Raw genomic sequence first — 23,604 nt, forward strand, 5'->3', positions numbered from 1 at the left:
TTTTCGATAGCAGTTGTAAAGATGGTATTTTAATGCTAACAGCTTCCACTAAGGGCTAGTTAGCACCAGGGCTTTTTTTCTGGAAAAAGAGGTGGTGGAACTCAGTGGGTTGCCCTCGGAGAAAATAGTCACATGGCTGGTGGCCCTGCCCCCTGATCTCCACGGTGTGGAGGGCAATCTAAACTCCTCTCTGTCTGGAGATCAGGGGGCAGAGCCGCCAGCCATGTGACCATTTTCAAGAGGTTCCGGAACTTCGTTCCACCGCATTCCAGCTGAAAAATGTTTGCATTACACAAGAGTATTTCTCAGTTTTAAAAAGTCCAGGCAGGCAAGAATTGATGACACCATAAATTTGGAGAGAGGTTTTCTTTCTCGATAATGATTTTCTCTTCTGGTTACTTGTCCCTGGTTTATTTACTACTAGTTTGTGTAAAATATGTTTTTTTTATTTTTAGGACATTTTTAGGCCGCCTTTCCACCCAGCTTTGTCTGCACACAAAAGCTGGATTGTTGGTGCCATCCTAACACAGATAATCGTGGAAAAAATAGTAGTTTTGGAATCTAAATGGGTTTGAACGCAGGCTAGGATCTATTATGTGTCTCACTACAGCAACATCTATTACAGAACATTAGAATATCACACTGGGGGAAGGAATAAAAATGCGTTCTCACTTTATCCCTATTTAGGCCACCAATGTGCCACAAATGTCTAACCCAGATATATATGTGTACATGGGCTGTGTAAAACTTTTCAGGGGCTAGAGACTTTCATAATGTTTGCAAATGCACCCAAATTCCATGTACCCATGTAGCAATATTCCGCCACTACGCATCAAAGAGGTATCTAGGAAACTTGATGGTTAGGGATATCAAAATCTGAAAAAGAACAAATTTAAGACAAAGAGAAAGGTCTAAATTTTGCTCTGAACGAAGGGAAGTCTCAAACAGATGAAGAGGTGAGGCTAAAACAGAGGTTAACTTCAAGCAGTGTCAAGGCAGCCAGTTTGACATGCATTATAAAACTTCAGTGTGCAATAATGAATTTCTAAGGGATTCCAAGGAAGTAGGTGGTTTATCCTATTCTTTAGAGTTATGGCCCGTGATCTTGCACGGCTCCCAAGCCGCAGGGTCTTCTAAACTTCAGCATCCCGGAGGAAGTAATTAGTTATATTATATTATCTGCAATTGCAACATTATCAACCCAAATAAATACCTGTATTGATCGGGACCTGCACAGGATACTTAGCAGCTTTAAACAGAGACATGGAAACCTCACTTGCCAAATACTGTGCGTTATAAACTCAAGTGTTATCATACAGGGCCTTACAAAGAGGAGGAAAATGTCACAAAAATTGTAGATTAGTGACTTAGAGACGGACTATTTTCCATCTCTTTACATATTCCAATACAGTTTCCAATGCTTTCTCTGCTTTCTGATGAGCGCTCAAGTGCAATCCTGATTCACTAGACTGAAAAGCCACACTAGAGAGTGGGAAAGCAAGGATCCACACACATTTTTCTCCTCAAAACACACACGGTAATGGGCAAAGCAAGTGCTTCACAAATAGGGCCATGGGCATCTCATTTATCCTCTATTTGTGCATAGGAATCTGCACCTATTTTTAGTCTATTTTGTTTCAGGTGGGTAGCCATGTTGAACTGCAGCAGAAGAGCAAGATTCGAGTTTAGTAGCACCTTAAAGATCAACACAATTTCCAGGGTATCAGCTTTGAAGGGACGAGGGCCCTTCGTCTGATACAAGTAGGAATGGCTATTCTGTACAGACGCTCTCTACTAGCAGTTCTCAAGCTTTTTAAATCTTAAATCCCACCAATTACTCTGTCGAAGAACCTGGGTCATACCATGTTAGAAACAAAAAGTCCACTTCTTCCAAGAAGAACATTTATACATTTACAGTCATTCTGTTGCTTTATTTACAGGTATGGTAATTTTTAAGAACATTTTTAAAAATTGCAGAAGCACAAGGAATAACCCTTGGCAGGTACGGTTGGCAGGAAGTGGCACATCAAAGACACTTGTTGGTGGGCACAGGGAACAGGGGATTATAGGAAACACTGAGCATCTAAGGTTACTGCTATGATGCCAAGAGGTCACAAATGGCAGGTGGTCTAGGCAGGAGACAGCACGTCACTTTTACAGGAAAAATGGGGACTGTTGTAATTGTGACATAAACCATGCATCCCACGTGGACTAGTTCTGCACCCACTAGCAGGGGCGGATCGACAGGGGGGCAGGGGGGGTAGTCTGCCCCCAGTGCTGCCAAAGAGGGGGGGCATCGGGCGCAGCTGCCAGCCACCAGGAGCGTGCAAGCGGCAGCGCAGGGGGCTGGGAGGCCTCCTGTGCTATTCACCTGCCCTGCAGGACAGGGGGCAGCCAGCTTGCCGCACGCCCCCTCTCCTGCGGGGCAGGTGAATGGCAGCGCAGGTGGCTGGGAGACTGCCCGTGCCATTTGCCTGCCCCGGAGGACACCCCCACTGCCTCCGCCAACTCCGTGGCACACCAGGGCAGGCGGCGAGCCGGGCAGGCGGCACACTCCTCCTCGCATGACGACGTCACAGAAGTGACGTCATCATGCAGTGCCGAGAGCGTTGCCCTGGGCGCTGGCAACCCTAGATCCAGCCCTGTCCACTAGTGGTACATCTACCACTGGACTGGAAATGCTGCTCTGACAAGAGAAGTCACACCCCACTGGACTACCTCTCCTCCAGGCACCACCCCTGAAATCCCCAAAAAATTTCCAAACCTAGAGCGGTCAACCCTACCCAGCAAGGAGTGTCGAATATTCTGTCCAGGACTCAGGCTTCAGGCAAAGTGTGCATGAGGATACCAGTCTGAGCTCCGAGGGAGACAGTCCTAGCCTAGTAGCCTCTAGCCCTGAAATTCTGCCTCCCAGTCAACCCCTCCTCCCGCAAGACTGCCATCTCGCCCAAGATAAGGATATGTCTTCTCCACCAGGCAACAGGGTTACTGTTACTCCCCCAGCCTAGACACAGACTCGCTCTACAGGAGACCTCTTACAAAAGGACACTCACGTGTAGGAAGATGCAATGTTAAAAAGACAAAGCTGGCAGAGATCGCTCCTCACACAGTTTGTTACTTTCATCTGTGCCTCCCCAAAGGGGAGGTGAAATTGACAGGGTCATAGAGGAGGCGACAATGAAATTAACAAACTAAGGAGTAATCTCTACTGGCTCTGAGTTTTTAAACTACCCTCCTGTAGAGAGGTGAAATTGACAGAGACGTCTGTTCTGTCTTTTTAAACTATGCTTCCCGGCGAACATTGCGTCTCCCTACCCTTGAGCATCCTCATGTAAGAGGTCTCGTGTAGAAAGAGAGAAATATTCATCTCTCTCCAGGTGTGAGGCTGATATTCTGCCCTGCACCTAGAGAAATAGAACAGTGGGTCATCACATCGGGCCTTCTTGATAGCTATGGAACCCCCAGACACCCTCCCTACCTCTTCCATTAGCATTATTTTAATTTTCTAGAAGATGGCATCAAAGTTTTCAGACATCTGGAAAACAAATACACACCTATTTCCAACTACGCTCGCCTTAGAAATAATAACTGTATTCACCTGGGGGGTTCAAAACCACCTTACATCAATCCGTGGTACTTTGAATGTTTAAAAGTAATTTCACTGAGCAACTATGGAATTGTGGTAAGAGAATGGGAAGGGGGAGAGTTAGATAGGGAAACTGGCTAGACATTTAATGCTTATAAAAAGATAAAAACAACACTAAGAGTCTTTTTTTAAAAAAAAACTAATATAATTACTGTCAGAATTGTAAGTGGGGGGAAAAAACCAAAGTTGCTTTTTATTTTAATTTTATTAAAAAGAAGTGAACAAAGACTACCCAAGGCACCACAATAAAATTACATTAACTGTAAAATTACATTATTAATTCTTTAATCTCACTCGAGGCCTCAAGCTGTTGCTATGTCCAATTACCCGGCTAACCACCTGTCAGAATTGTAAAGCTAGTTTTAACATTACCTCCAGGACAGTTCTGTGCCCTGTGATCGGTCAGGTCTGCCAGCGAATCGAAGTCCTGCTGACAGTTATCGCAGGTGTAAATTGACTCATCCTCCATGTCTTCATCTTCCTCATTTCTCTCTTCCTGGCTTGTAATGCTGTTCCGCTCTTCCAAAGCCCGTATCTCCCTCGTCTCATTCTCCAGCTCTCCTCCCAGGCCTCCTGCCAGCAAGAAGAGAATAAGTTTGTGCAAAGTTACTTTATAGGAAACAACCTTCATGAGTTAAGGCTCCTTCATTCTTATGGTTTTTATGGTTTTAAACTGAGTTTTATACTTTGTATTTATACTGTTTTTATTGTTGTTATTTGATAATGTTGTTACCTACCCTGAGCCCATTCGCGGGGAGGGCGGGTTAGAAATGTAATAAATTAAATTAATTATCTCCCTCACATGCCTCAAAAATTCTTATTTGCCTCCTCATGAAGCTGCCCTCTAACGAGGCAGACTTTTCGTCCGCCAACCTCCGTATTGTCTGCTCTGATGGGCAGCAGGTATCCAAGGTGTCCAAGAGAGGTCTTTCTTTTCATCTATTACCTGATCCTTTTAACTGGAGATGCTCCCTTGAAATATGGTGCTGGGGGAGAGTTTTGCAGATACCATGGACAGCCACAAAGACAAATAAGTGGGTTCTAGAGCAAATCAAGCCTGAATTCTCTCTAGAAGCTAAAATGACAAAACTGAGGGCCAAGCTACACATGACGAATGACACTTGAACGGCAAGTGGATTGAGTGGAGGGCAAGTGAACAGGGAGAAATACACTTGCCGTTCAAGTGTCATTCGTCATGTGTAGCTTGGCCCTGAGGCTATCGTACATTGGTCACATCATGAGAAGACAAGATTCTCTGGAAAAGTCAATCACGCTAGCAAAAGTAGAAGGCAGTAGGAAAACAGGAAGACCTAAAATGAGATGGCTGGACTCAATAAAAGAAGCCACGCCCTCCAGTTTGCAGTCTGTTAATGATAGTACGTTTTGGAGGTCTTTTATTCATAGGGTCGCCATAGGTCAGAGGTGACTTGACAGCCCGTAACACACACATTACAAAATCAAAAAGAGTCCAGTAGCACCTTTAAGACTAACCAATTTTATTTCGAGAATCAAGTTCTCTTCGTCAGATGCATAGTACAGGAACTGGTCAAATAGTTCTCTTTGTCAGATGCACAGAGAACCACAGTTCTCTTCAGGCCAAGCTACAAGTGACAAATGACACTTGAATGGCAAGTGTATTTCTCCCTGTTCACTTGCCCTCCACTCAATCCACTTGCTGTTCAAGTGTCATTCGTCACTTGTAGCTTGGCCCTCAGTCAGATGCATCGGACGAAGAGAACTGTGGTTCTTGAAAGCATATGCTATAGTAAAGTTGGTTACTCTTAAAGGTGCTACTGGACTCTTTACTATTTTGCTACTACAGACTAACACAGCTAACTCCTCTGGATCTATCACCACAGAGAATGTACATGTATAGACAGCTGTTGATTTGGTGTAGTGGATAAGAGCACAGGACTCTAATATGGAGAACTGGGTTTGATTCCCCACTCCTCCACTTGAAGCCAACTGAGTGACCTTGGGTCAGTCACAGTTTCTAGGAACTCTCTTAGCCCCACCCACTTCAGAGGGTGTTCATTGTTGTGGGGATAATAATTACATACTTTGTAAACTGCTCTGAGTGGGTGTTAAGTCGTCCTGAAGGGCAGTACATAAATCAAATGTTATTATTATTTATTATTATTGATTTTGCCCATGTGCAAAAAATAAATGAAAACATTGTCCCCAATATGGGAAACAAGGATCGTGTCTGTCCATAAGCAAGCTTGCAAACTATAGCCCTTTTCAGTTGTCACAAATTTGCTATATCAGGAGCTTACCAACCATGTATAGATCCTTCCAATATGCCCCATCACCATGCTGTGTAAAGAGGGGCAACACATGTATTTACCATGTGTGCTGCATACACAAACTGACCAATGGATTTTTCATGGTTTCAGCTCAAGCATATCAAGGCTGGGCGTGCCTGAAAAAATGCATATCACCCGTTTGCACAGGTCTCCCAAAGGGGATCCCCCACTCCCATTCTGTCCCCCCCCATTCACCCAGTAGGGGGGAGAGATGGGGAAACAGGCCTCTGGGCGTGCTCCCAGAGCAGCGTGATGGCCTTATAGTGTTGCCATCACATCACTCCAGGAGCATGGGAGTGCTACCGGCCCCTGCGTGATGACATCATTTCCTGGAAGTGACATCATTACACCACCTCAGGAGTGCATGCATGCTCCGTGAGCACACAAACACAGCAAGAAAGGAAAGTTCGGGGGGTGGGGATAAGAGGACCTGCCAATACTATGTATATGTGTTTCCCTTTAAGACATTAAAAGAAGCATATTTAACATCCAAACTGTTTGTATAATAATAGCAACAACAACATTAAGGACAACTCAATGCCCGCTCAAAGTGGATTACAAAGTGTGTTCTTATCCCCACAACAAAACGTCCTGTGAGGTGGGTGGGGCTGAGAGAGCTCTGAGAGAGCTGTGACTGACCCAAGGTCACCCAGCTGGCTTCAAGCAGAGGAGTGGGGAATCAAACCCGGTTCTCCAGATTAGAGCCCTGCCACTCTTAACCACTTACCCTTTAAGAAAACCCCCAAAATGTAATTGTAAAAAGAGAAGTATCACACATTCACTGGAAACCCAAGACCGATAAACAGACCACCACCCTAACTCCACAACCTCTCTCGCTTTGCATGGAGTACCCCAGGTCAAAAATGGCGCCATGACAGAATCCTCCACTTGCAAACACATCCCACCTCCACCCCACCCCGGATCTGTACTAAAGAAACACCACAATCAGGGTTCTCCTCCTGAGAGCTAGAGCCGGTATATGAGCCTCAAGAAACCATCCCAGCTCTCCACGAAGTCCACACAAAGAGCCCTTAAAGTGGTGCTAGCATGGAGTAAAACTGTATCTAACTGGAAAGGAGGATTTTAGCAAACTAGCCGGCATTTTATCACCCCTTAAAAAGCCACCAATTATCAAAATTTTGCCCATATCTGAGGGCCAAGCTACACGTGACGAATGACACTTGAACGGCAAGTGTATTTCTCCCTGTTCACTTGCCCTCCACTCAATCCACTTGCCGTTCAAGTGTTATTCGTCATGTGTAGCTTGGCCCTGAGTCTGGAAAGACAATTAGCAACACTGTCAAGTCGGAACAAAATGAAGGTGCTTGGTTTACTTCACGAGACGTATAAACTTTTTGATGCAGCACCAGCAGGGTTCAATTAATGCCAGCCACCAGAAACCGAATTTCACAAAACACGCTGCACTGTGTATGCTGACACAAATTCACTAATAGAGAAACACTGTGCAGTTTCTGAAGAGCAGTCACAGCACGCGACACCCTTTGGATAGAAATGGAAATATTAAAAATCAATGCATAAGCTTTTAGAGTATCATAGGATCTCTCAATGTTTAAATCAACACCACATTTTCAAATTCAACAACTGTCACAGTAAGCTACAGAAACTTCCTATTAAAACCTCCAGCCGTTAAAAGCTCGTCAGCGGACCAAGCATTTGGAAAGGAAAAAAAAACCCTGCTACTTTTCACATAACCATCTATACTCAAACTGATGCCTCTTCGAAGATAGAGCCCGTTTTCTACATATTTGTGCTTTTACAGTCTATTCTTCCTTTGTTTCAATAAAAAAAGATTGTAAGAGAAGAACACAAGGAACAAACCTATGCAGCTCTGAGCAGCTATCTAATAACTAGCCGCATTTAAGATAGGGCCAGTTTTCCTCCAATGATTGCATTCCAATCCCCGATTTCCATTTCGTCGTATTTACTGGGTGCACCTTTAGAGCATTCTCACATTCCAGACGCAAATCACGAACATTAACGGCGGATTCAATCTCTTTAAAGCTTGCATGTCCTGTAGAGTTGATAGTTAATAAATCAGGATGCCAACCCACCAGTTTTATAAGGCTGAAAACCTATAAAAAGAGCCCAAGTATATAAATTTAATTTAAAGATCTGCCATCTGAACCTACTCTCGCTGCTAATGGAAAACTGAAAGTCAACCATTTTTGGCACCAAATGATAACAGACCTCCAAATTTGGGCAAATTTATACACAGGAACTATTTCTATCAGCAATTTCTAAAGTGTACATACAGCAATTCAGAGATAGCTCGCTATTTTTTTTTTTCATTTTTAAGTCAGGCAGCAGAAGAGCCACTGCTTGGTTAACCAGCATAGGAAATAAAGGGGGAGGGGACTGGCATTGTGTGACGCCGCGACATCACTTGTTGTGACATGAACCCAGAAGTCACATTATCACATTGGGGTTGTGCTGTAGCATTCCCTGAAACTCTATGGTTTTAACCACACAGTTTTGGTGGGATTCCAGCGCATTGCCCCAACACAATGACGTCATTTTCAGGTTTGCTCCAGAAGTTACATTGTGGTGCCGGAGCAACACCGATTTTCATATCCCTTCCTCTATAAATTCATGTTGGTTGCCAGCACTCGGCTGGTCACTCATTAAGCTTCTATGGCAGAGTGGGGATTTGATCCGGGGTCTCCAAGATCCTAATCTGACACTTTAACTACTACGCCACGCTGACTTTTTCTGCCACATGTTGTAGCAACTATACACAGAAAAATGCTGAGTCTTCGACAATGTCCTGTCACTTTCCCCCCCTCATTTTACAGACATGGAATTGAGTTGACTGTTAAGTCACTTACCCAAGACTTTCCAATAAGTGGCTTTCAAATATTATGATCTCACTTGGAGGCACCAAGATGCAGAGACAGTGCGCATCCAGTGGTCTCCCTGTGGTCGGCCACAGCATGTGCTGAAACCTCCGTTAAATATCAATTTTTTATCTCAGAAGGTCGCTGCAGTAATGAATAGAGCTGACACCAACTACAGCAGCCCCCAAATAGGAATTCATTGGTCAGCCAAGCCATTATCACAGATAAAGGAAGATAAGATGGCTCATTCTTCCACCATTTTATCTTCCAACAACTTTGGGCTTTCAGCTGAATGCATTATCAAAAACTCCCTTTGTTATCCATGGATAACCAGGTATCTAAGCCAGGTATCTAAGCCATCATTCTTCAACATTGGATCATGATCTTATCTAAGGTGGGCTGCAGCAGAACTATTGCATGTTTCAGGGGGGGAATTAAAAGGATGAGATGAGAAAAGATTTTTAAAAGAGACCAGATCTATAAAAACAGAATAAAACACTATATAGATTTGAATTAACAGTGGGTCCACAGTCAGCTATGGCTGAAGTCCAATAGGCTGAGCAATAGCCTTAATTATCAACACACACACACACAAAGCAGGCAGGTACATTCAGCACACATGTAAGCATATACATGGAGTGCACACTGTTTTCCCTATATGAAAGTCACATCCATCTTGTAGGAAATGGCCCTTAAAATTCCATGCATTGAATCGAATCTTTTCCCTGTCTCTCAAAAGCAAGAGGGAGGGGGGGACCTACAACTGTAATACACAAACATAAAAAAAATTATTTGGTCCAGCACGTAGTTAATGGTGTTGGCTTCCTAAGACTTACAACTTAATAAAATTGATCTCACTGCAGTACTGTAATGAAGAACAGTAGGATAAGGCTACCCCTGAACCACGGAAAATTGTATATTGTTACCTCCTTGTGACCTCCTAGGGCTATGGCCATTCTAGCCTCTCCGAGCTGTCATTTGTATGATTCTGACAGCAGATGGAACAGGAGGGCACAAAGAGTGGAGGCCCAGAAGAGCAGAGAGGAATGTGCTAAACAATATTAAAGCCAGCCGGCATTTTCTGGGAGGATCAAATGCTTTACCTTCAACACACATCTCACGTTGTTTGGAATGAGACCAGGGTTATCAAGTTTCGGGTCATTTCGGTAAGCCTTTGAATTCAAATTGAAGGTGTTTAATATACAAAATCACCTCAAAGATTTTCCCTCCAAGATCCTAATCTGACACTCTAACTACTACGTCATGCTGAATAACGCCTGCCCTGGAATAACATGCCAAATGGTTTAGAATGCCGCTAATATCCATCTGGTGATCCGGTCAAGATCTTTCCCATTGCTATCCGTCACCGTCCAGCCACTAGTTTGTCATGTATTTACTAAATCGCACAAAAGAACTAATGTTGACAGGCCCAGGCTAGCCTGATCTCATCAGATCTTGGAAACAAAGCCCAGGTTAGTACTTGAATAAGAGACCACCAACGAAGTCCAAGATCACAACGTGGAAGCAGGCAATAACGAACCACCTCTCTTCGGCCCTTGCCTTGAAAATTTTACTTGTTTGCCCTGCACTTTACGCACACAACATTGATAGATGGGACTCCGTTTTGTTTGTATTTTAGCCATTCCTTTTTCAAAATCCCAAACAGCCATCTTCACCATACCAAAGTCTGCAAATCAAAGTAACTTATTTAAAAGTGGTCTCAGTTGCGCTTATAACCACCTGTTCCAATTGTACAATGATCAGAATTTGATGCACAGTAAGAGAATATCAGGGATGGGAAACAAGTTCCGAGGTATCATAAACAATCTTTAAACAATAAGGAGGAACGATTTGGAATTGCTGGTTAAAGGTAGGCAAATGCCTGGTCAACAGAGGAAGTTATTGGGTGCGTCAACATTAAGTCCTAGAATCTTTAGGGATGCCCATGGGGTTTAGGAACGCTCCAAACACATTTGCTACTCTCTCCTATTCTTCCCTTGCCTGTTTCCCACTGCATCTCTTCTTAAAGCACCAATCAAAAGCAAGATAGTGCCTTCTGGTTTGGTACGTTCTGATCCTCTATTCGTTGTAACAATAGGTAGAGAGCAGCTACTGTAGCATAATGGCTAAGTGGTTGGATTGCAAATCAGCCAGTTTGATGTAGTGGTTAAGAGCGGCAGGACTCTAATCTGGAGAGCCGGGTTTGATTCCTCACTCCACTGCTTGAAGCCAGCTGGGTGACCTTGGGTCAGTCACAGCTCAATCAGAGCTCTCTTAGCCCCACCTACCTCACAGGGTGATTGTCGTGAGGATAATAATAATACACTTGTAAACTGCTCTGAGTGAGCGTTAAGTTGTCCTGAAGGGCGGTATATAAATCGAATGTTATTATTATTAGCATTCCACTGGTTCAACTCCCACTACTATGATGGTGGCCTTGGGGAAGCCCCTCCTCTCAGCCTCAGCTCCCCAGCTGTATTGTGGAGATAATAATATTGACTTCATTCACTGCCCTGAGTAGGGCACTAATTTGTGTAGAAGAGTGGTATATAAGAGCAGTTATTCGTTGTTGTTGTTGTTGTTGTTGTTGTTGTTAAATTGTTGAGACGCCTGGTTGACCATATGCCTGGAACACTCATGAGTTTCAAAAAATCCATTTGAAGTGGAAACACACACAGTTCAGAAAGCCATGTGTCGTGCAACAAAACACTGATCTCCAAACCTTTTGCTAACTGTACTCTCAGACCTCCAACATTCCCCCCGCCCCAAGGTAGCAGGAGTTGTGCCACTGACCCAATTCAAGAGGCAATACAGCCTCAACTTACATTTTAGTTTTGAAAAATTAAAATCTTCATAGCCTGCTTTTGTTCCATATGCTTCAGACATGGGGTGATAGTAGAATCATATATCCTAAAATTAAGATCGTAGCGACAACCCTTTTTCAGATGATCTGAACTTTTCTCTCAGTGCTAAGATCCTTAGCAACGTTTGGTTGTATTGGATAGGTGAGAACTGAGTAACCCAGATAAATTACCAAGTGATAACTTTCCTTTGATTAACTGGTCATCTATACCAATAGAGCCCCATCAAGTAAAAGGAGAATTCCATTGCACTTCAGCATCTGATAAGAATCTGGGGGTCTAAAGGGAGGGGACACTGTCCTCCCTACTTGGTAGGATAATACTAACAACCATCTGCTTACCGAGTGGTTATAAGTAAAGATGGGCATGAACCGAAATACAAACCAAAATTAAGCACAAACCAGACCGGTTCATGGTTCGCGAACCACGGTTCGTCAGATCTCATTTCTGACAAACTGCCATGAACTTTTTGGCTGGTTCATTTGGTTCATTTTTTGGTTCGTCACTGCAGACAGCCTGGTGCCAATCAATCAGTTTCCTAGGCAACAGGGGATGGACTTCCTGCAGACCTTCTGCTGATCCGGAAGTGACCTTCTGCTGGCCTGGAAGTGACCGTCTGTTGACCTGGAAGTGACTATTTTCTGACCTGGATGTGACATTTTCACAAACCAAACAAACCGATTCGTGAACCAGGGGCAGGTTCATGAAAGTTCATGGTTCGTAAAAATTGACGAACCACGAACCACATGGTTTGGGTTTTTTCTGGTTTGTGCCCATCTCTAGTTATAAGCATGATAACATTTTGCATGGGATAACATAGGTATCTATATTTGCTGCCGTGTTTTAAACAGATGGCAGAACAGGAGCTGTTAAATACGTAAGTGCTCATCATCAAAGAGAAGCACTGAATGATCTCTCCTACTTTTCCAATGCAACATATAACTACCCAGATCCCATTACTTCCCGGACTATGAAGGACCCTTCTGAATGGGGTCTTAAACTCCATGCATCTGCTTGTCCATGCAGAGACATATTCCTGCTTCTTCAACTTTCCTGTCTTCCAGTCCTCTTACAAGCACTTTTTCATTAACAAGTAAGTAGAAACTCTTATTAAATGCCGCTAATTTTTCTGCATTGATCAAACCGCGAGCCATTTTATTTTCCATTAGAGCTGAAATCTCCTATAGGAGTGCTCAGATTAAATTTCTTTATTTTCACCACCAGCAACATGTCATTTTTAATCAGCTTGTCCTTTCCTTATTGCTTAAGAATTAGGAAGCCATTTTCTTTTGGATCTTTTATTGCTCCTTTTGGGGGGGGGTATGTTCATTATTGAAACGTTATTAAAGACTGGGATTCACATGCCCACATATAACACACCGAGTAAATTCCTCTCTGTCTCTAAACAACTTTAGCATTCGCTTTTAGCAATTTTTAGGTTTATTTTCATAGGGAAAAAAAATCCTCTGCTTGCAATTACTGCTTATGCACTCCCTAAACACTTATGTTACTAAAGTGCGAAATGTCTTCTAAACACAAAGACAGATCTCTGGGAAGTAATTACAAAAATGCATTCAGGGGCAATAATTCTATATTAACTGTCAGCAGTATACATCTTCTGAAAAGCCACTTGTTATGAAGGAATTATGTGTGTGGCAGATGAAGGCACCAAAAGGCACCAGAAAATTGCAAGGATGCATTAAACCTTAGACTCCAACTCCCTCAATAAAGGTCAATTTATGTTTAAATCATGACTCTGAAGTCAAGCCAATTTCTAGCCTAGAGTCTGTTAAGAGATGTTAACATGCAGGCAAAACTCAATGAATTTATATTTTTGATATTCCCCCTTTAAAAAAAATATTAAGTAGTTCATTGAAACCAGCATCTTTGAACATTTCAGTTTCTATTAACCTCCAAGAATCGGATCTTGTGGTATATATATATCCATCCCTGATGGATCCGGGAAGCCACACCTTAACTTCAAATGCCACGGAATCACATGGCTTTGGAAAATTGAACTCTAAAATGGGTAGTTCCCTGATCAATTCTCAATTTCTCACATTAATTTTTTGTAGGGGTACAACTATTTAAAATATATATCCTCTGTTACTAACTCACTTGGTTCTTAAGCACCTATTTTTTAAAAAAAATTGTTTCCTCTTCCCAGCATGTGGGCATGCAATCAGATACTAGCTAGCCACACCCAAAAGTCAGCTTCATATTCTACCAAGGTTGCCAGATTTCCTGCCATCCCATTAGCAATCCTCTCTTCCCACCACCACTACTTCAGGCACTGCATGCAGTAAAACCATAGAGTTCCTAGCAATTCCTAGAACAGCACGATGTCACTTCCAGTTCCCCCAGAAGTGATGTCATGTCATGTGCAATGCCAGCACCCCCCTATGTGCCTGGCCATCCCGTCTCCCACTGGTTGCCGGCTGTCAGATGGCAATTCTACAGACAATTTATGGAACGCACTGGCAGAGAGGCCTTAATATCATGGTCTGAAAGATATGTTCCCCCACACACTGACACTTAAAACAAAAAACCAAGTCTCTCTCCAGAGGTGTCATATAAACTTTCCAAATAAATTTAATATTCAGCCTCCTGAGATCTGGAGAACTTGAAAGCATGTACATTGTTTTGTATCATTTTGGCTGGTCCTAATAAAAAGAATTATGTGACTTTTGTTTTTTGATTTTGTTCTGGACTAACATAGCTACTGACAACCTCTTTCTAAATGTATACCTGAAAACCTACATATGAATGCAACCGTGTGCCCGCAAACGAGTACTTTTGTCAAGGAGACGAGGTTGTTTATAGCTGTATGTTGAACGTACACTCAGTAGCAAATCTGAACCCGGTTGCAGCTCCCTATTGAATTTTCACTTGATAGCAAACCAAAACTAGAACTGCTCCCACCAGCCTGTTTGAAACATCCTATATAGTGATGCCAGACCCCTAGTGGGGGTGGGGGATTCCCGGCCCCACCTTTCTCCTACCGGGCTGGCTTATCTGGCCAGCAGGAGGGAAAGGGGGGGGGAGGCACGGCTAGAGCCACAAGAACAATAATGCACTTCCAGTTGAAAACCAGTAACAAATGGCTTCAGTGAGGCCAGATTGGCCCCAATAATAGCAAAAATGCTAGGTTTAGGGCCAATTTTGCCCCTATTGAGACCCCGTCACTTCCAGTCTTCAACTAGAATTTATGTCATTGGAACGTCTGGAGTGCATACAGAGTCCAAGAGAGAGAAGACTCGGAACTGGACATCCAACAGCCTGCAGACAACCGCAACCTCCTCTTTGGTGGTAAGGGGACCTGGCTGCTCTAATTCCATAGAGCAGCTCTCTTGTGTAGGTTCATCGCCACCCAACTATTTATCATCCAGAAAGTGTATGAACTGAAGATTTATGCTCAGCACCTGGGGCAACCTTCAACCAGGAAACTCCAAGTCCAGGGGGTGGGGGAGGCTGTAAGGAACAGACAAGTTTCTTTTCTAGCCCCTCCTTTTGTCACATGACTCACCTCTTGGGAGACCATGCCTTCGACTTTTCAGCTCTTCTCTGGAGGCTGGAGGATGACCAAGGAGACTGATGTGGAAGGATTGAGCAAATTGGTTAAGTGAGTGTCCATCCCTCTCAGACCCCATTTCTGCTGTCACTTGGTTCCCTGAGAGCTTGGCATTCTGCTTAAGAGGCTAGGTCTGCGTTCAGACAGAAGACAGGTGGAACTACAATGAGCAACTGGTAAGCTTAACCCTCAGTCTAGGACCAGACCGTAAAACAGCTAAAAATGATGGCACCTCATACAATAAAAGGAACTGTTTAGGCCTGGTGCCTAGAAGGAAAGGGAAAGTAGGCAATATGTGAGCCTCAAGGAAGAAGATCCAGATGCATCTGATGAAGAGAGCTGTGGTTCTCGAAAGCTTATGCTACAATAAAGTTGGTTAGTCTTAAAGGTGCTACTGGACTCTTTACTATCAAGGAGGAAGGAATTCCAAAGGTGAGATACCACCACCCCAAAAGCCCTGTCTCTGGTCACCACCCACCTCGCTTCTGCAAGCAAGGGCACAAAGAGCAGGGCTTGGAAAGAGGATCTTCACTGGCAAGGTGGACAATATGGGAGGAGGAAGTCCTTCAGGTCCCCTGACCCCAACCTGTTGAGGGCCTCAAAGCTAAGAACAACCGCTTTGAATGGTACCAGAGATGGGCAGCCGATGTAGATTCTTCAGCAGAGGGGTGACATGAGTCCTGAATTTAGCCCCAATAATGTGGTTGCTGCATTCTGAAGTTTGCAATGATACTGTTTGCACGAGCGGTGCCAACACATAACTTGAATGTCCTACAGATACTTTCTCCTTGGAGGAAGGCTGGCAAGGGGAAAGGAGGGGGGGGAAACATAGTGTCTGTATTATGTTTGTCGTTTTATCGAGGTTTTATCGAATACATTATGTTTTGTATTCCTCTCCATGGGGGAAAGGCAAGATGCATTCAATTTTTGCGGCACAGTGACCCGTTTCTGTAGCTGGATTGCAACGGCTGCAGCAGCTCCTAAACCCCAGCATCCTAACAATTCTGATACCTGCCACAAGCCAGTCAGTAAAAGCCTAGCATCTTTGCGTATGCAACATGCACGGTCAAACACTTGCCGGTGTGTTGTCACAAAGGAAGCAAGTTGTAACAGGCAAAGAAACGGAGAAAGACTAAATACCAAAAGACGGGGGGGGGGGGGAGGAAGCAGTTTCAGCAATTAACCAGAGTCTCACCAGAATTTTCATTAGTAATGTTTTTATTTGCCTGGGCGCTTGCTACCGCTTATATTTCTTCTCCACCTCCTTAATTGGGCTCCAGTACAGGTTGGAAAGTTCCTTGAGTTTTGCCTGCCTCAGAGGGCAACTCGGAAAGACAGGGACCGCGAGTGCTCATAAGACCGTTTTCCAGACAAACCTAATAATTGACTGTCTCCTACATTAATGAAAAGAGGGAGGGAGAAGGGAAAAATAAGATGTTGCTGCTGTAATTAAGCCTGAGGAAGAGTTCAGTTGGTGGGGGGAATTAAATTTATTTACACGCTGTTCTGCTGCTGATGAAGCACCAGCTATTTTGGAGGCCTTCTAATTAACCCTAATTTAGTCGGTGGACTCTTTTTTTTAATGTATCCCCCATTCCCTATGTACTTCAACCAAAGGTGAAAAGAAATAATAATTGTAATAGATTAGCCTCTTTCCCCCCCAATATATATAGGTAAGCTTCTTTACAGGGGAAAAGCCCCACCGTTGGGCCTTAAATTATTAAATTTGCATTTAAGCATTTTAAACGCTGACAATTAAAGGAGGGGGGACCCACACTTGAGAGCTTGATTCAACAAAGCAACATAATATACAGTAAGTCCCTGAGAGAGAGGAGATTACACAGAGAAAGGGCTTCTCTTTCACCTTCTCACAGGCTTTTTCCTGTCGATGTCCACCCTCGCTCTCTTCCTCCCCGCACCACCAACCCCACACATGCAAACACATTTCAATCTTTTTTTTCCTCAAGGATGTGTCGCCAGAAAGAATCATTTCCCGCTGGGCCACGTCCTGAGAAGTAGGCAGAGGAAACCAGCTAGTCCCATGACAAATACACCAAGAGTAATCCCGTCCATTAAGAGTGGGGACAGTGGAGTTCTTCTTTCTCATGATATTCAGGCTCCTTCTCCCTTACACTTCAGTCTGTAAGCTGCAAATTCTCCTAGCGAGGGATGCCAGTCTCCAGGTAAGGTTGGAGTTCTCCCAGAATTACAAATGAACTCCAAACTTCAGTGATCAGTTGAATTCCCCTGGAGAAAATGGCTGCTTTGGAGGATGGACTCTGTAGTGTCATATTTCTCAGAGGGCTTTATGGTCCTCTGCCTAACATCTGCTGGTGGTCTCCAGCCCAAGAGACATCCACCTGTCCTCAACCAGAGCCTCCTCGGTTCTCGTGCCGGCTGGTGGAACACTCTTCCGGTTGAGATCCGGGACCTGCAGTCTCCGTTACAGTTCTGTAGGTCCTGTAAAACAGAGGTGTTCCTCCAAACATAAGGCTGAGACAGGCGGTCCTTCCTTTTTCTTTCGGCCTCCCTGCCTTTGCTATGGTGACTCTCTGGCAGTTCTCCTCCTGACCTGTATTATGAGGATCTGCTGCACTTTATGTGAATTAAACACCATGTTGGGATTTTAATTATGTCTTTATATGATTTTTTTGATATTTATTATGTATTGTTTTGGTTGTAACTCACCCTGAGCATGCTTTTGGGGAGGACGGGCTAAATATCTAATATAATAAATGGACAGACAGACAGACCGACTGACAGACCGATAGATAACTCCCTACAGAGCTCTCTCCCCTCCTCAGACACCGCCCTCAAATCTTCAGGAATTTCCCAAGCTGGAGTTGGCCACTCTAATCTCAAAGCTACCTATTATGGCTACGTCTCGCTTTTTAAATTTCAGAACGCCAAGTACACGTTGATCCTCACAGCTGTTTTGCCCCCCAGATCTTTTATTGACAAGTGGCCCACCTCTCTTTTGTTGGTTAAACATTCCCCCCACCACCTTATTACACCAACAATGAAGTCATTTGTTGTATCTCTGAAATTACTCCCCTCACCACCACCATTCAATTATGTGGTCTAAGAATCTGGTTTCAGTTCAGAACTTTGCACATCAAATGTTATAAAGACATCTCGTCTATTCAGACTCAAAGTGAATTTCTGAGTTTCGTCGTTTCCCTTTCCCTCATGAACCATCCCCTACAAATACTGTACATAAAACCTGACAGCAATACAAAGTGTCTTTGCTTGTGTCTTTTTTAAAAAAAAAATCCTTATTTGTTCATTTACTGTCGCTTTACAGCCGAATTACATTAGTGCGGCATAAGTATCAATAAACTGAAGAAGTTCACCCTCATCCGTCATAAATTGCTAGTGATACTTAAAGAAGCTCTGAAGAGAAGAGGCAACTCATCAACAAATAAAAAAGACTGCTGTATGAGTAATGTTTAGTTTTCCATGGCATTCAAACAGGAATTGGATTGGGCATCAAAATGAGGCGCAAACAGATGCGATGCTACGAAATCTGTGGCTGGGGGGCCTTCCCAATGGTTTTTACAAGGCTATTAGCTACCGCAAGGGCATCCTGCCCCCTTAATATGGAATTAATGGAATGTTATTTACCAGGTGATATTACTGACCTCCATGCCAGGAAAAGCTTCACCTGTCCCATTTCCACATATCAAGCCTCTGTTGAAAAGGACAAGACATTTGTCTCCTGGTTGTTGTAACCCTAGTGCCGTGTAGCGGGATGTCAATTCAGAATGGGGCCACAACAGACTGGAAGGAGAAGGGTTTTAAGCCCTTCCACCTTAGCATGGTTTCAGCAACCACAAGCCAAGCACACACAAGAGATGCACATTTATCGGCTAGGAATACAAAGACAGGCACATTCTCTTTTCTCTCTTTTGCTTTATTTCAAGGACTTGCAACAGCCTGATTAGCCAAACTATGCAGGGATGGGAATAGCAACAACATTTGATTTATACACCGCCCTTCAGGATGACTTGACACCCACTCAGACCGGTTTACAAAATATGTCATTATTATCCCCACAACAATCACCCTGTGAGGTGGGTGGGGCTGAGAGAGCACAGAGAAGCTGTGACTGACCCAAGGTCACCCAGTTGGCTTCAAGTGGAGGAGAGGGGAATCAAACCCGGCTCTCCAGATTAGAGTCCCACGTTCTTAACCACTACACCAAACTGGAAGAGTTAAAGCCCTCTTACCTCCATGTTCCAAGCTCCGCCCCCCAGGCTACAGGCATTAAAAGAAACACTGGGGAAATCCAATTATAGACACACACACCAGCATCGTTGTTGTTACCTGTCTATATATTTTTAGTTTGTACTTCCTTTAAGGAGCTCAGGACGGCTTCTATTGTTCTTCCCTTCCCACATTTGTACCCACAACAACCTTGCAAGATAGAACAGGTTGAGAAGAGGGGGAGTGACTGTTCAAAGGCCAGGTTAGGACCACAGAGATTGAAATTCAAATCCTCCAGTTTTTCAAACCAACACTATACCCACTACATCATGATGGTTTACTTGGAGAGAACTGCACTTGAGAAATAGGAGCTTTATGTGACTTTCCATCACCCAGAAGTAGACATGGGCACAAACAGAAAAAAAACGAACACAGTGTTCGTTGTTCATTGCCATCCACGAACAACGAACAACAAACACTGATGAACATGATCCTGTCATGAATATGTTTGTTGTTTGTTGTTCGTAGGGGCCAGCAGGCTCTCCTCCAGCCATCAAGATCCCTACTGCACCACTCCCAGAAACCCTACCTGAGCAAGCAGCAGGAAATGTACCAATAATAAATAACAGCTTAGCCTCAGAGCCTGGCAGCAGCCCTGGAACTTGAAGGGGTAGATCCCTACTGCAACACTCCCAGAAACCCTACCTGAGCAGGCAGCAGGAAAGGTACCAATAATAATTGATTTTTATCAATGATCTGGATGAAGGAGTGGAAGGGCTGCTCATTAAATTTGCTGATGATACCAAATTGGGAGGAGTAGCAAACACCCAAGAAGATAGAATTAAAATTCAACAAGACCTGAATACTCTGGAGAAGTGAGCAGCTGTGAATAGGATGCAATTCAACAAAGACAAGTGCACAGTATTACATCTGGGCCACAAAAATGGGAAGCACAAATACTGGATGGGGGATACACTTCTGGACAGTAGTGTATGTGAAAGGGATCTTGGGATAAGAGTGGACTGTAAACTAAATATGAGCAGCAGTGTGATGTGGTGGCAAAAAAGGCTAATTCAATCTTGGGTTGTATCAAAGGGGCCATAGCGTCGAAATCGCAGGAGGCCATAGCCCCTCTCTATACTGCCTTGGTCAGGCCACACCTGGAGTATTGTGTGCAGTTCTGGAGGCCTCATTTCAAAAAGGATGTGGCCAAAATCGAGAGGGTGCAGAGGAGAGCGACGAGAATGATCATGGGTCTGGAGACTGAGCCCTACGAGGTAAGGCTGAGGGCCTTGGGAATGTTTAGTTTGGAGAAGAGGAGGTTGAGGGGGGACATGATTGCTCTCTTTAAATATTTGAAAGGCTGTCATTTGGAGGAGGGCAAGGAGCTGTTCCAGTTAGCAGCAGAGGGTAGGACCCGAAGCAATGGGCTTAAATTACACGCACAAAGGTACTGGCTGGATATTAGGAAAAACTTTTTCACGGTCAGAGTAGTTCAAAAGTGGAATCAGCTGCCTAGGGAGGTGGTGAGCTCCCCCTCACTGGCAGTTTTCAAGAAGAGGCTGGATGAATACTTGTCAGAGATGCTTTAGGCTGATCCTGCACTGGGCAGGGGGTTGAACTAAATGGTCTGTATGGCCCCTTCCAACTCTATGATTCTATGATTCTATGAATAAATAATAGCTTGGCCCCAGAGCCTGGCAGCAGCCCTGGAACCTGAAGGGGTAGATCCCTATCCCACCACACACAAAGAAAATTCAAGCTCCAATGCACTCACCCTGTCTCTCTAACAGCAGCTGTCTCTCCCTGAAAACCAGAGCTGGGAGCCCCCTCCCCCCTCGTCTTTTCCTCTTGTAACAAATTTGGAGCTCCAGTCCACACTTGGAAGGAAGACCTGCCTATCAAGCTAAATTGGACTTAGATTGGGGTTTCCAGGGCAACAGCAGGAGTTCAGACACAGTTCAGACAATCCCTGCCTGAGTTGCCATGGGAATTAATTGCAGGTGCCAGACTGTCTGGCTTGACGAACAGCAAGGAACAGCAATGAACGAAGCTTGCAACGACCTCCCGTTCGTTTAGAATGGGACCTCACAAACAGCTTGTTTGCGAACAGCAGATTGGGCTGTTTGTGGGGTTTTTTAGTTTGTACTGCTGTTCGTGCCCATCTCTACCCAGGAGTACTAATTCCATCACAAAAGACACATAATCCCCTCTTTTCATTCCTGGGCCCTTAGAAACATCTTAGGAAAGACCAGCTTTTAAGTAACTTTTCTGAACTTCTGTACACATCTATTTAATCCTGTGCAGAACAATTCGAGCTCCATTCTGACCCATAACAGACACTTGGTAAGCTAACAGTTTAGGGAGGGTCCATGCACAGTAAGACATCAAAAAAGCACCTTTTAAGATCTGCTCAAATGGCACATGTTGTATTATACTATGGCTGCTATTACAGATAATCTCTCATGTGTAGACCCCCAGGTGACATCAAGAGACTTTATACCCAGCTGGTACCCAATCTTAGAATACCTAATGAAACAAGAAATTTCCAAAAGACTTAAAGATATAGATCTGTGGTAAACTGGAAGTATATAATTCCTCTATATCTCCACTACTAGTTATACATATATACTTCCACATGCTCAGATAAAATAGCACATAACAGGATAGATATTCAATACAGTAAGATATAATCATTGCTATATGATTGTATATGAATTGTAAATATGTTATTTATGATTGTATGAATGTATAATAATTTAGAAAACATATATTGAATGCAATAATTGTTTATAGATACCTGTTCTTGTAAAAGTTATTTGTATTGTTGGTGATTTTGAAAACAATAAACAGAATTTGGGGGAAATGGCCTACGTTGTCATTGTCTTATAGGTAGAGCTGGTAGCGTTCATTCATATGAATCAGTAGATGGATCAGCGACAGCCATCACTGATTGGTGCTGGCACGGCCAATCAGAACTGTTGCCTTATAGTCCAATCGCTGTGCTGCAAAATAGATACTTATATATAGTTCATGCAAACGAAGGATTCTAGCTGCTTACATTGTATTGGTTGTTGTTAAAAGTGGGTGTGGTCTCTACAAGTATACATTGGTTACTGTTGTGCCTGAGTCTTTTGTCTGTCTGCTTCCAGCTTCCAATAAAGATATTATAATAAAGAGCTGTTAATGTCAATATATAAGAGCCCCGTGGCACAGAGTGGTAAGCTGCAGTACTGCAGTCCAAGCTCTGCTCATGACCTGAGTTTGAGCCTGGCGGAAGCCTGGATCAGATAGCCAGCTCAAGGTTGACTCAGCCTTCCATCCTCCCAAGGTCAGTAAAATGAGTACCCAGTTTCCTGGGGGTAAAGTGTAGATGACTGGGGAAAGCAATGGCAAACCACCCCGTAACAAAAAGTCTGCCAAGAAAACGTCATGATGCGACGTCTCCCATGGGTCAGTAATGACTCGGTGCTTGCACAGGGGACTACCTTTACCTCTACCTACTTCCTAAGGCTATTCTGAACCCAGAATTACTGAAAAAACAAAATTAAAAAAGAAATATTAAAAAATGTAAGATTCAGATCCAGTAGCACCTTAAAGGCCAACTAGATTTCCAGGATATGAGCTTTCAAGAGTCAAAGATCCCTGCTACAGACCAACATGGCTACCTACCTGAAATTAAAAATCATGGAACTTTCAGCCTGCACTAGATGGCAAGACCACCAAGATTTGGGGACCCAATACTGGGGCTCTCACATTTTTATGGATAGAAGCCATAAACCTGCACCCACCCCCGCCACTTTTGTACAATTTAAGAAGTTGAAAAAATAGGCCGTGACACTTTCCCCAAATACCATAACGCACCCACAACGTGAGCCCACAAGCTAGGCCAGTGTTATGAAGCTTGAGGACAATTTTATCTTCTTTAAAAATTTAACTACTACTCCCTCCCCAAGGCCACAATGAGTCCTTATAAGAACTCTGTTTTTGTTTTGGTCTGCGGATTGCTAACCCTCCCAAAAGAAGCCAGGGACCATCGGTCCAAGTCAGAAGTGACAATTATACAGTTAACACGAAAGAACAGAACTCCACAGCGGTAGCCTGCACGAGATAAAGGAAAACAATGTTCACAACAGCTGTAACATTGCTCCTCCCACAT

At 43.8% G+C, this 23,604-nt stretch overlaps 1 protein-coding gene across 2 annotated transcripts in view; it reads right to left on the reverse strand.

Moving 5' to 3' along the window:
- ZNF423 (zinc finger protein 423) overlaps window positions 1-23,604 on the reverse strand; it is a 358,203-nt gene that overhangs the window by 246,654 nt on the left and 87,945 nt on the right. For both annotated transcript variants that reach the window (XM_055000810.1, XM_055000809.1), the window contains exon 3: window positions 4,019-4,219. In XM_055000810.1, the coding sequence (XP_054856785.1) occupies window positions 4,019-4,219 (201 nt within the window). The remainder of the gene's footprint in view (window positions 1-4,018; window positions 4,220-23,604) is intronic.

The sequence above is a fragment of the Eublepharis macularius genome, chromosome 16, assembly GCF_028583425.1.
Source record: "Eublepharis macularius isolate TG4126 chromosome 16, MPM_Emac_v1.0, whole genome shotgun sequence".
Lineage (NCBI taxonomy): Eukaryota > Metazoa > Chordata > Lepidosauria > Squamata > Eublepharidae > Eublepharis > Eublepharis macularius.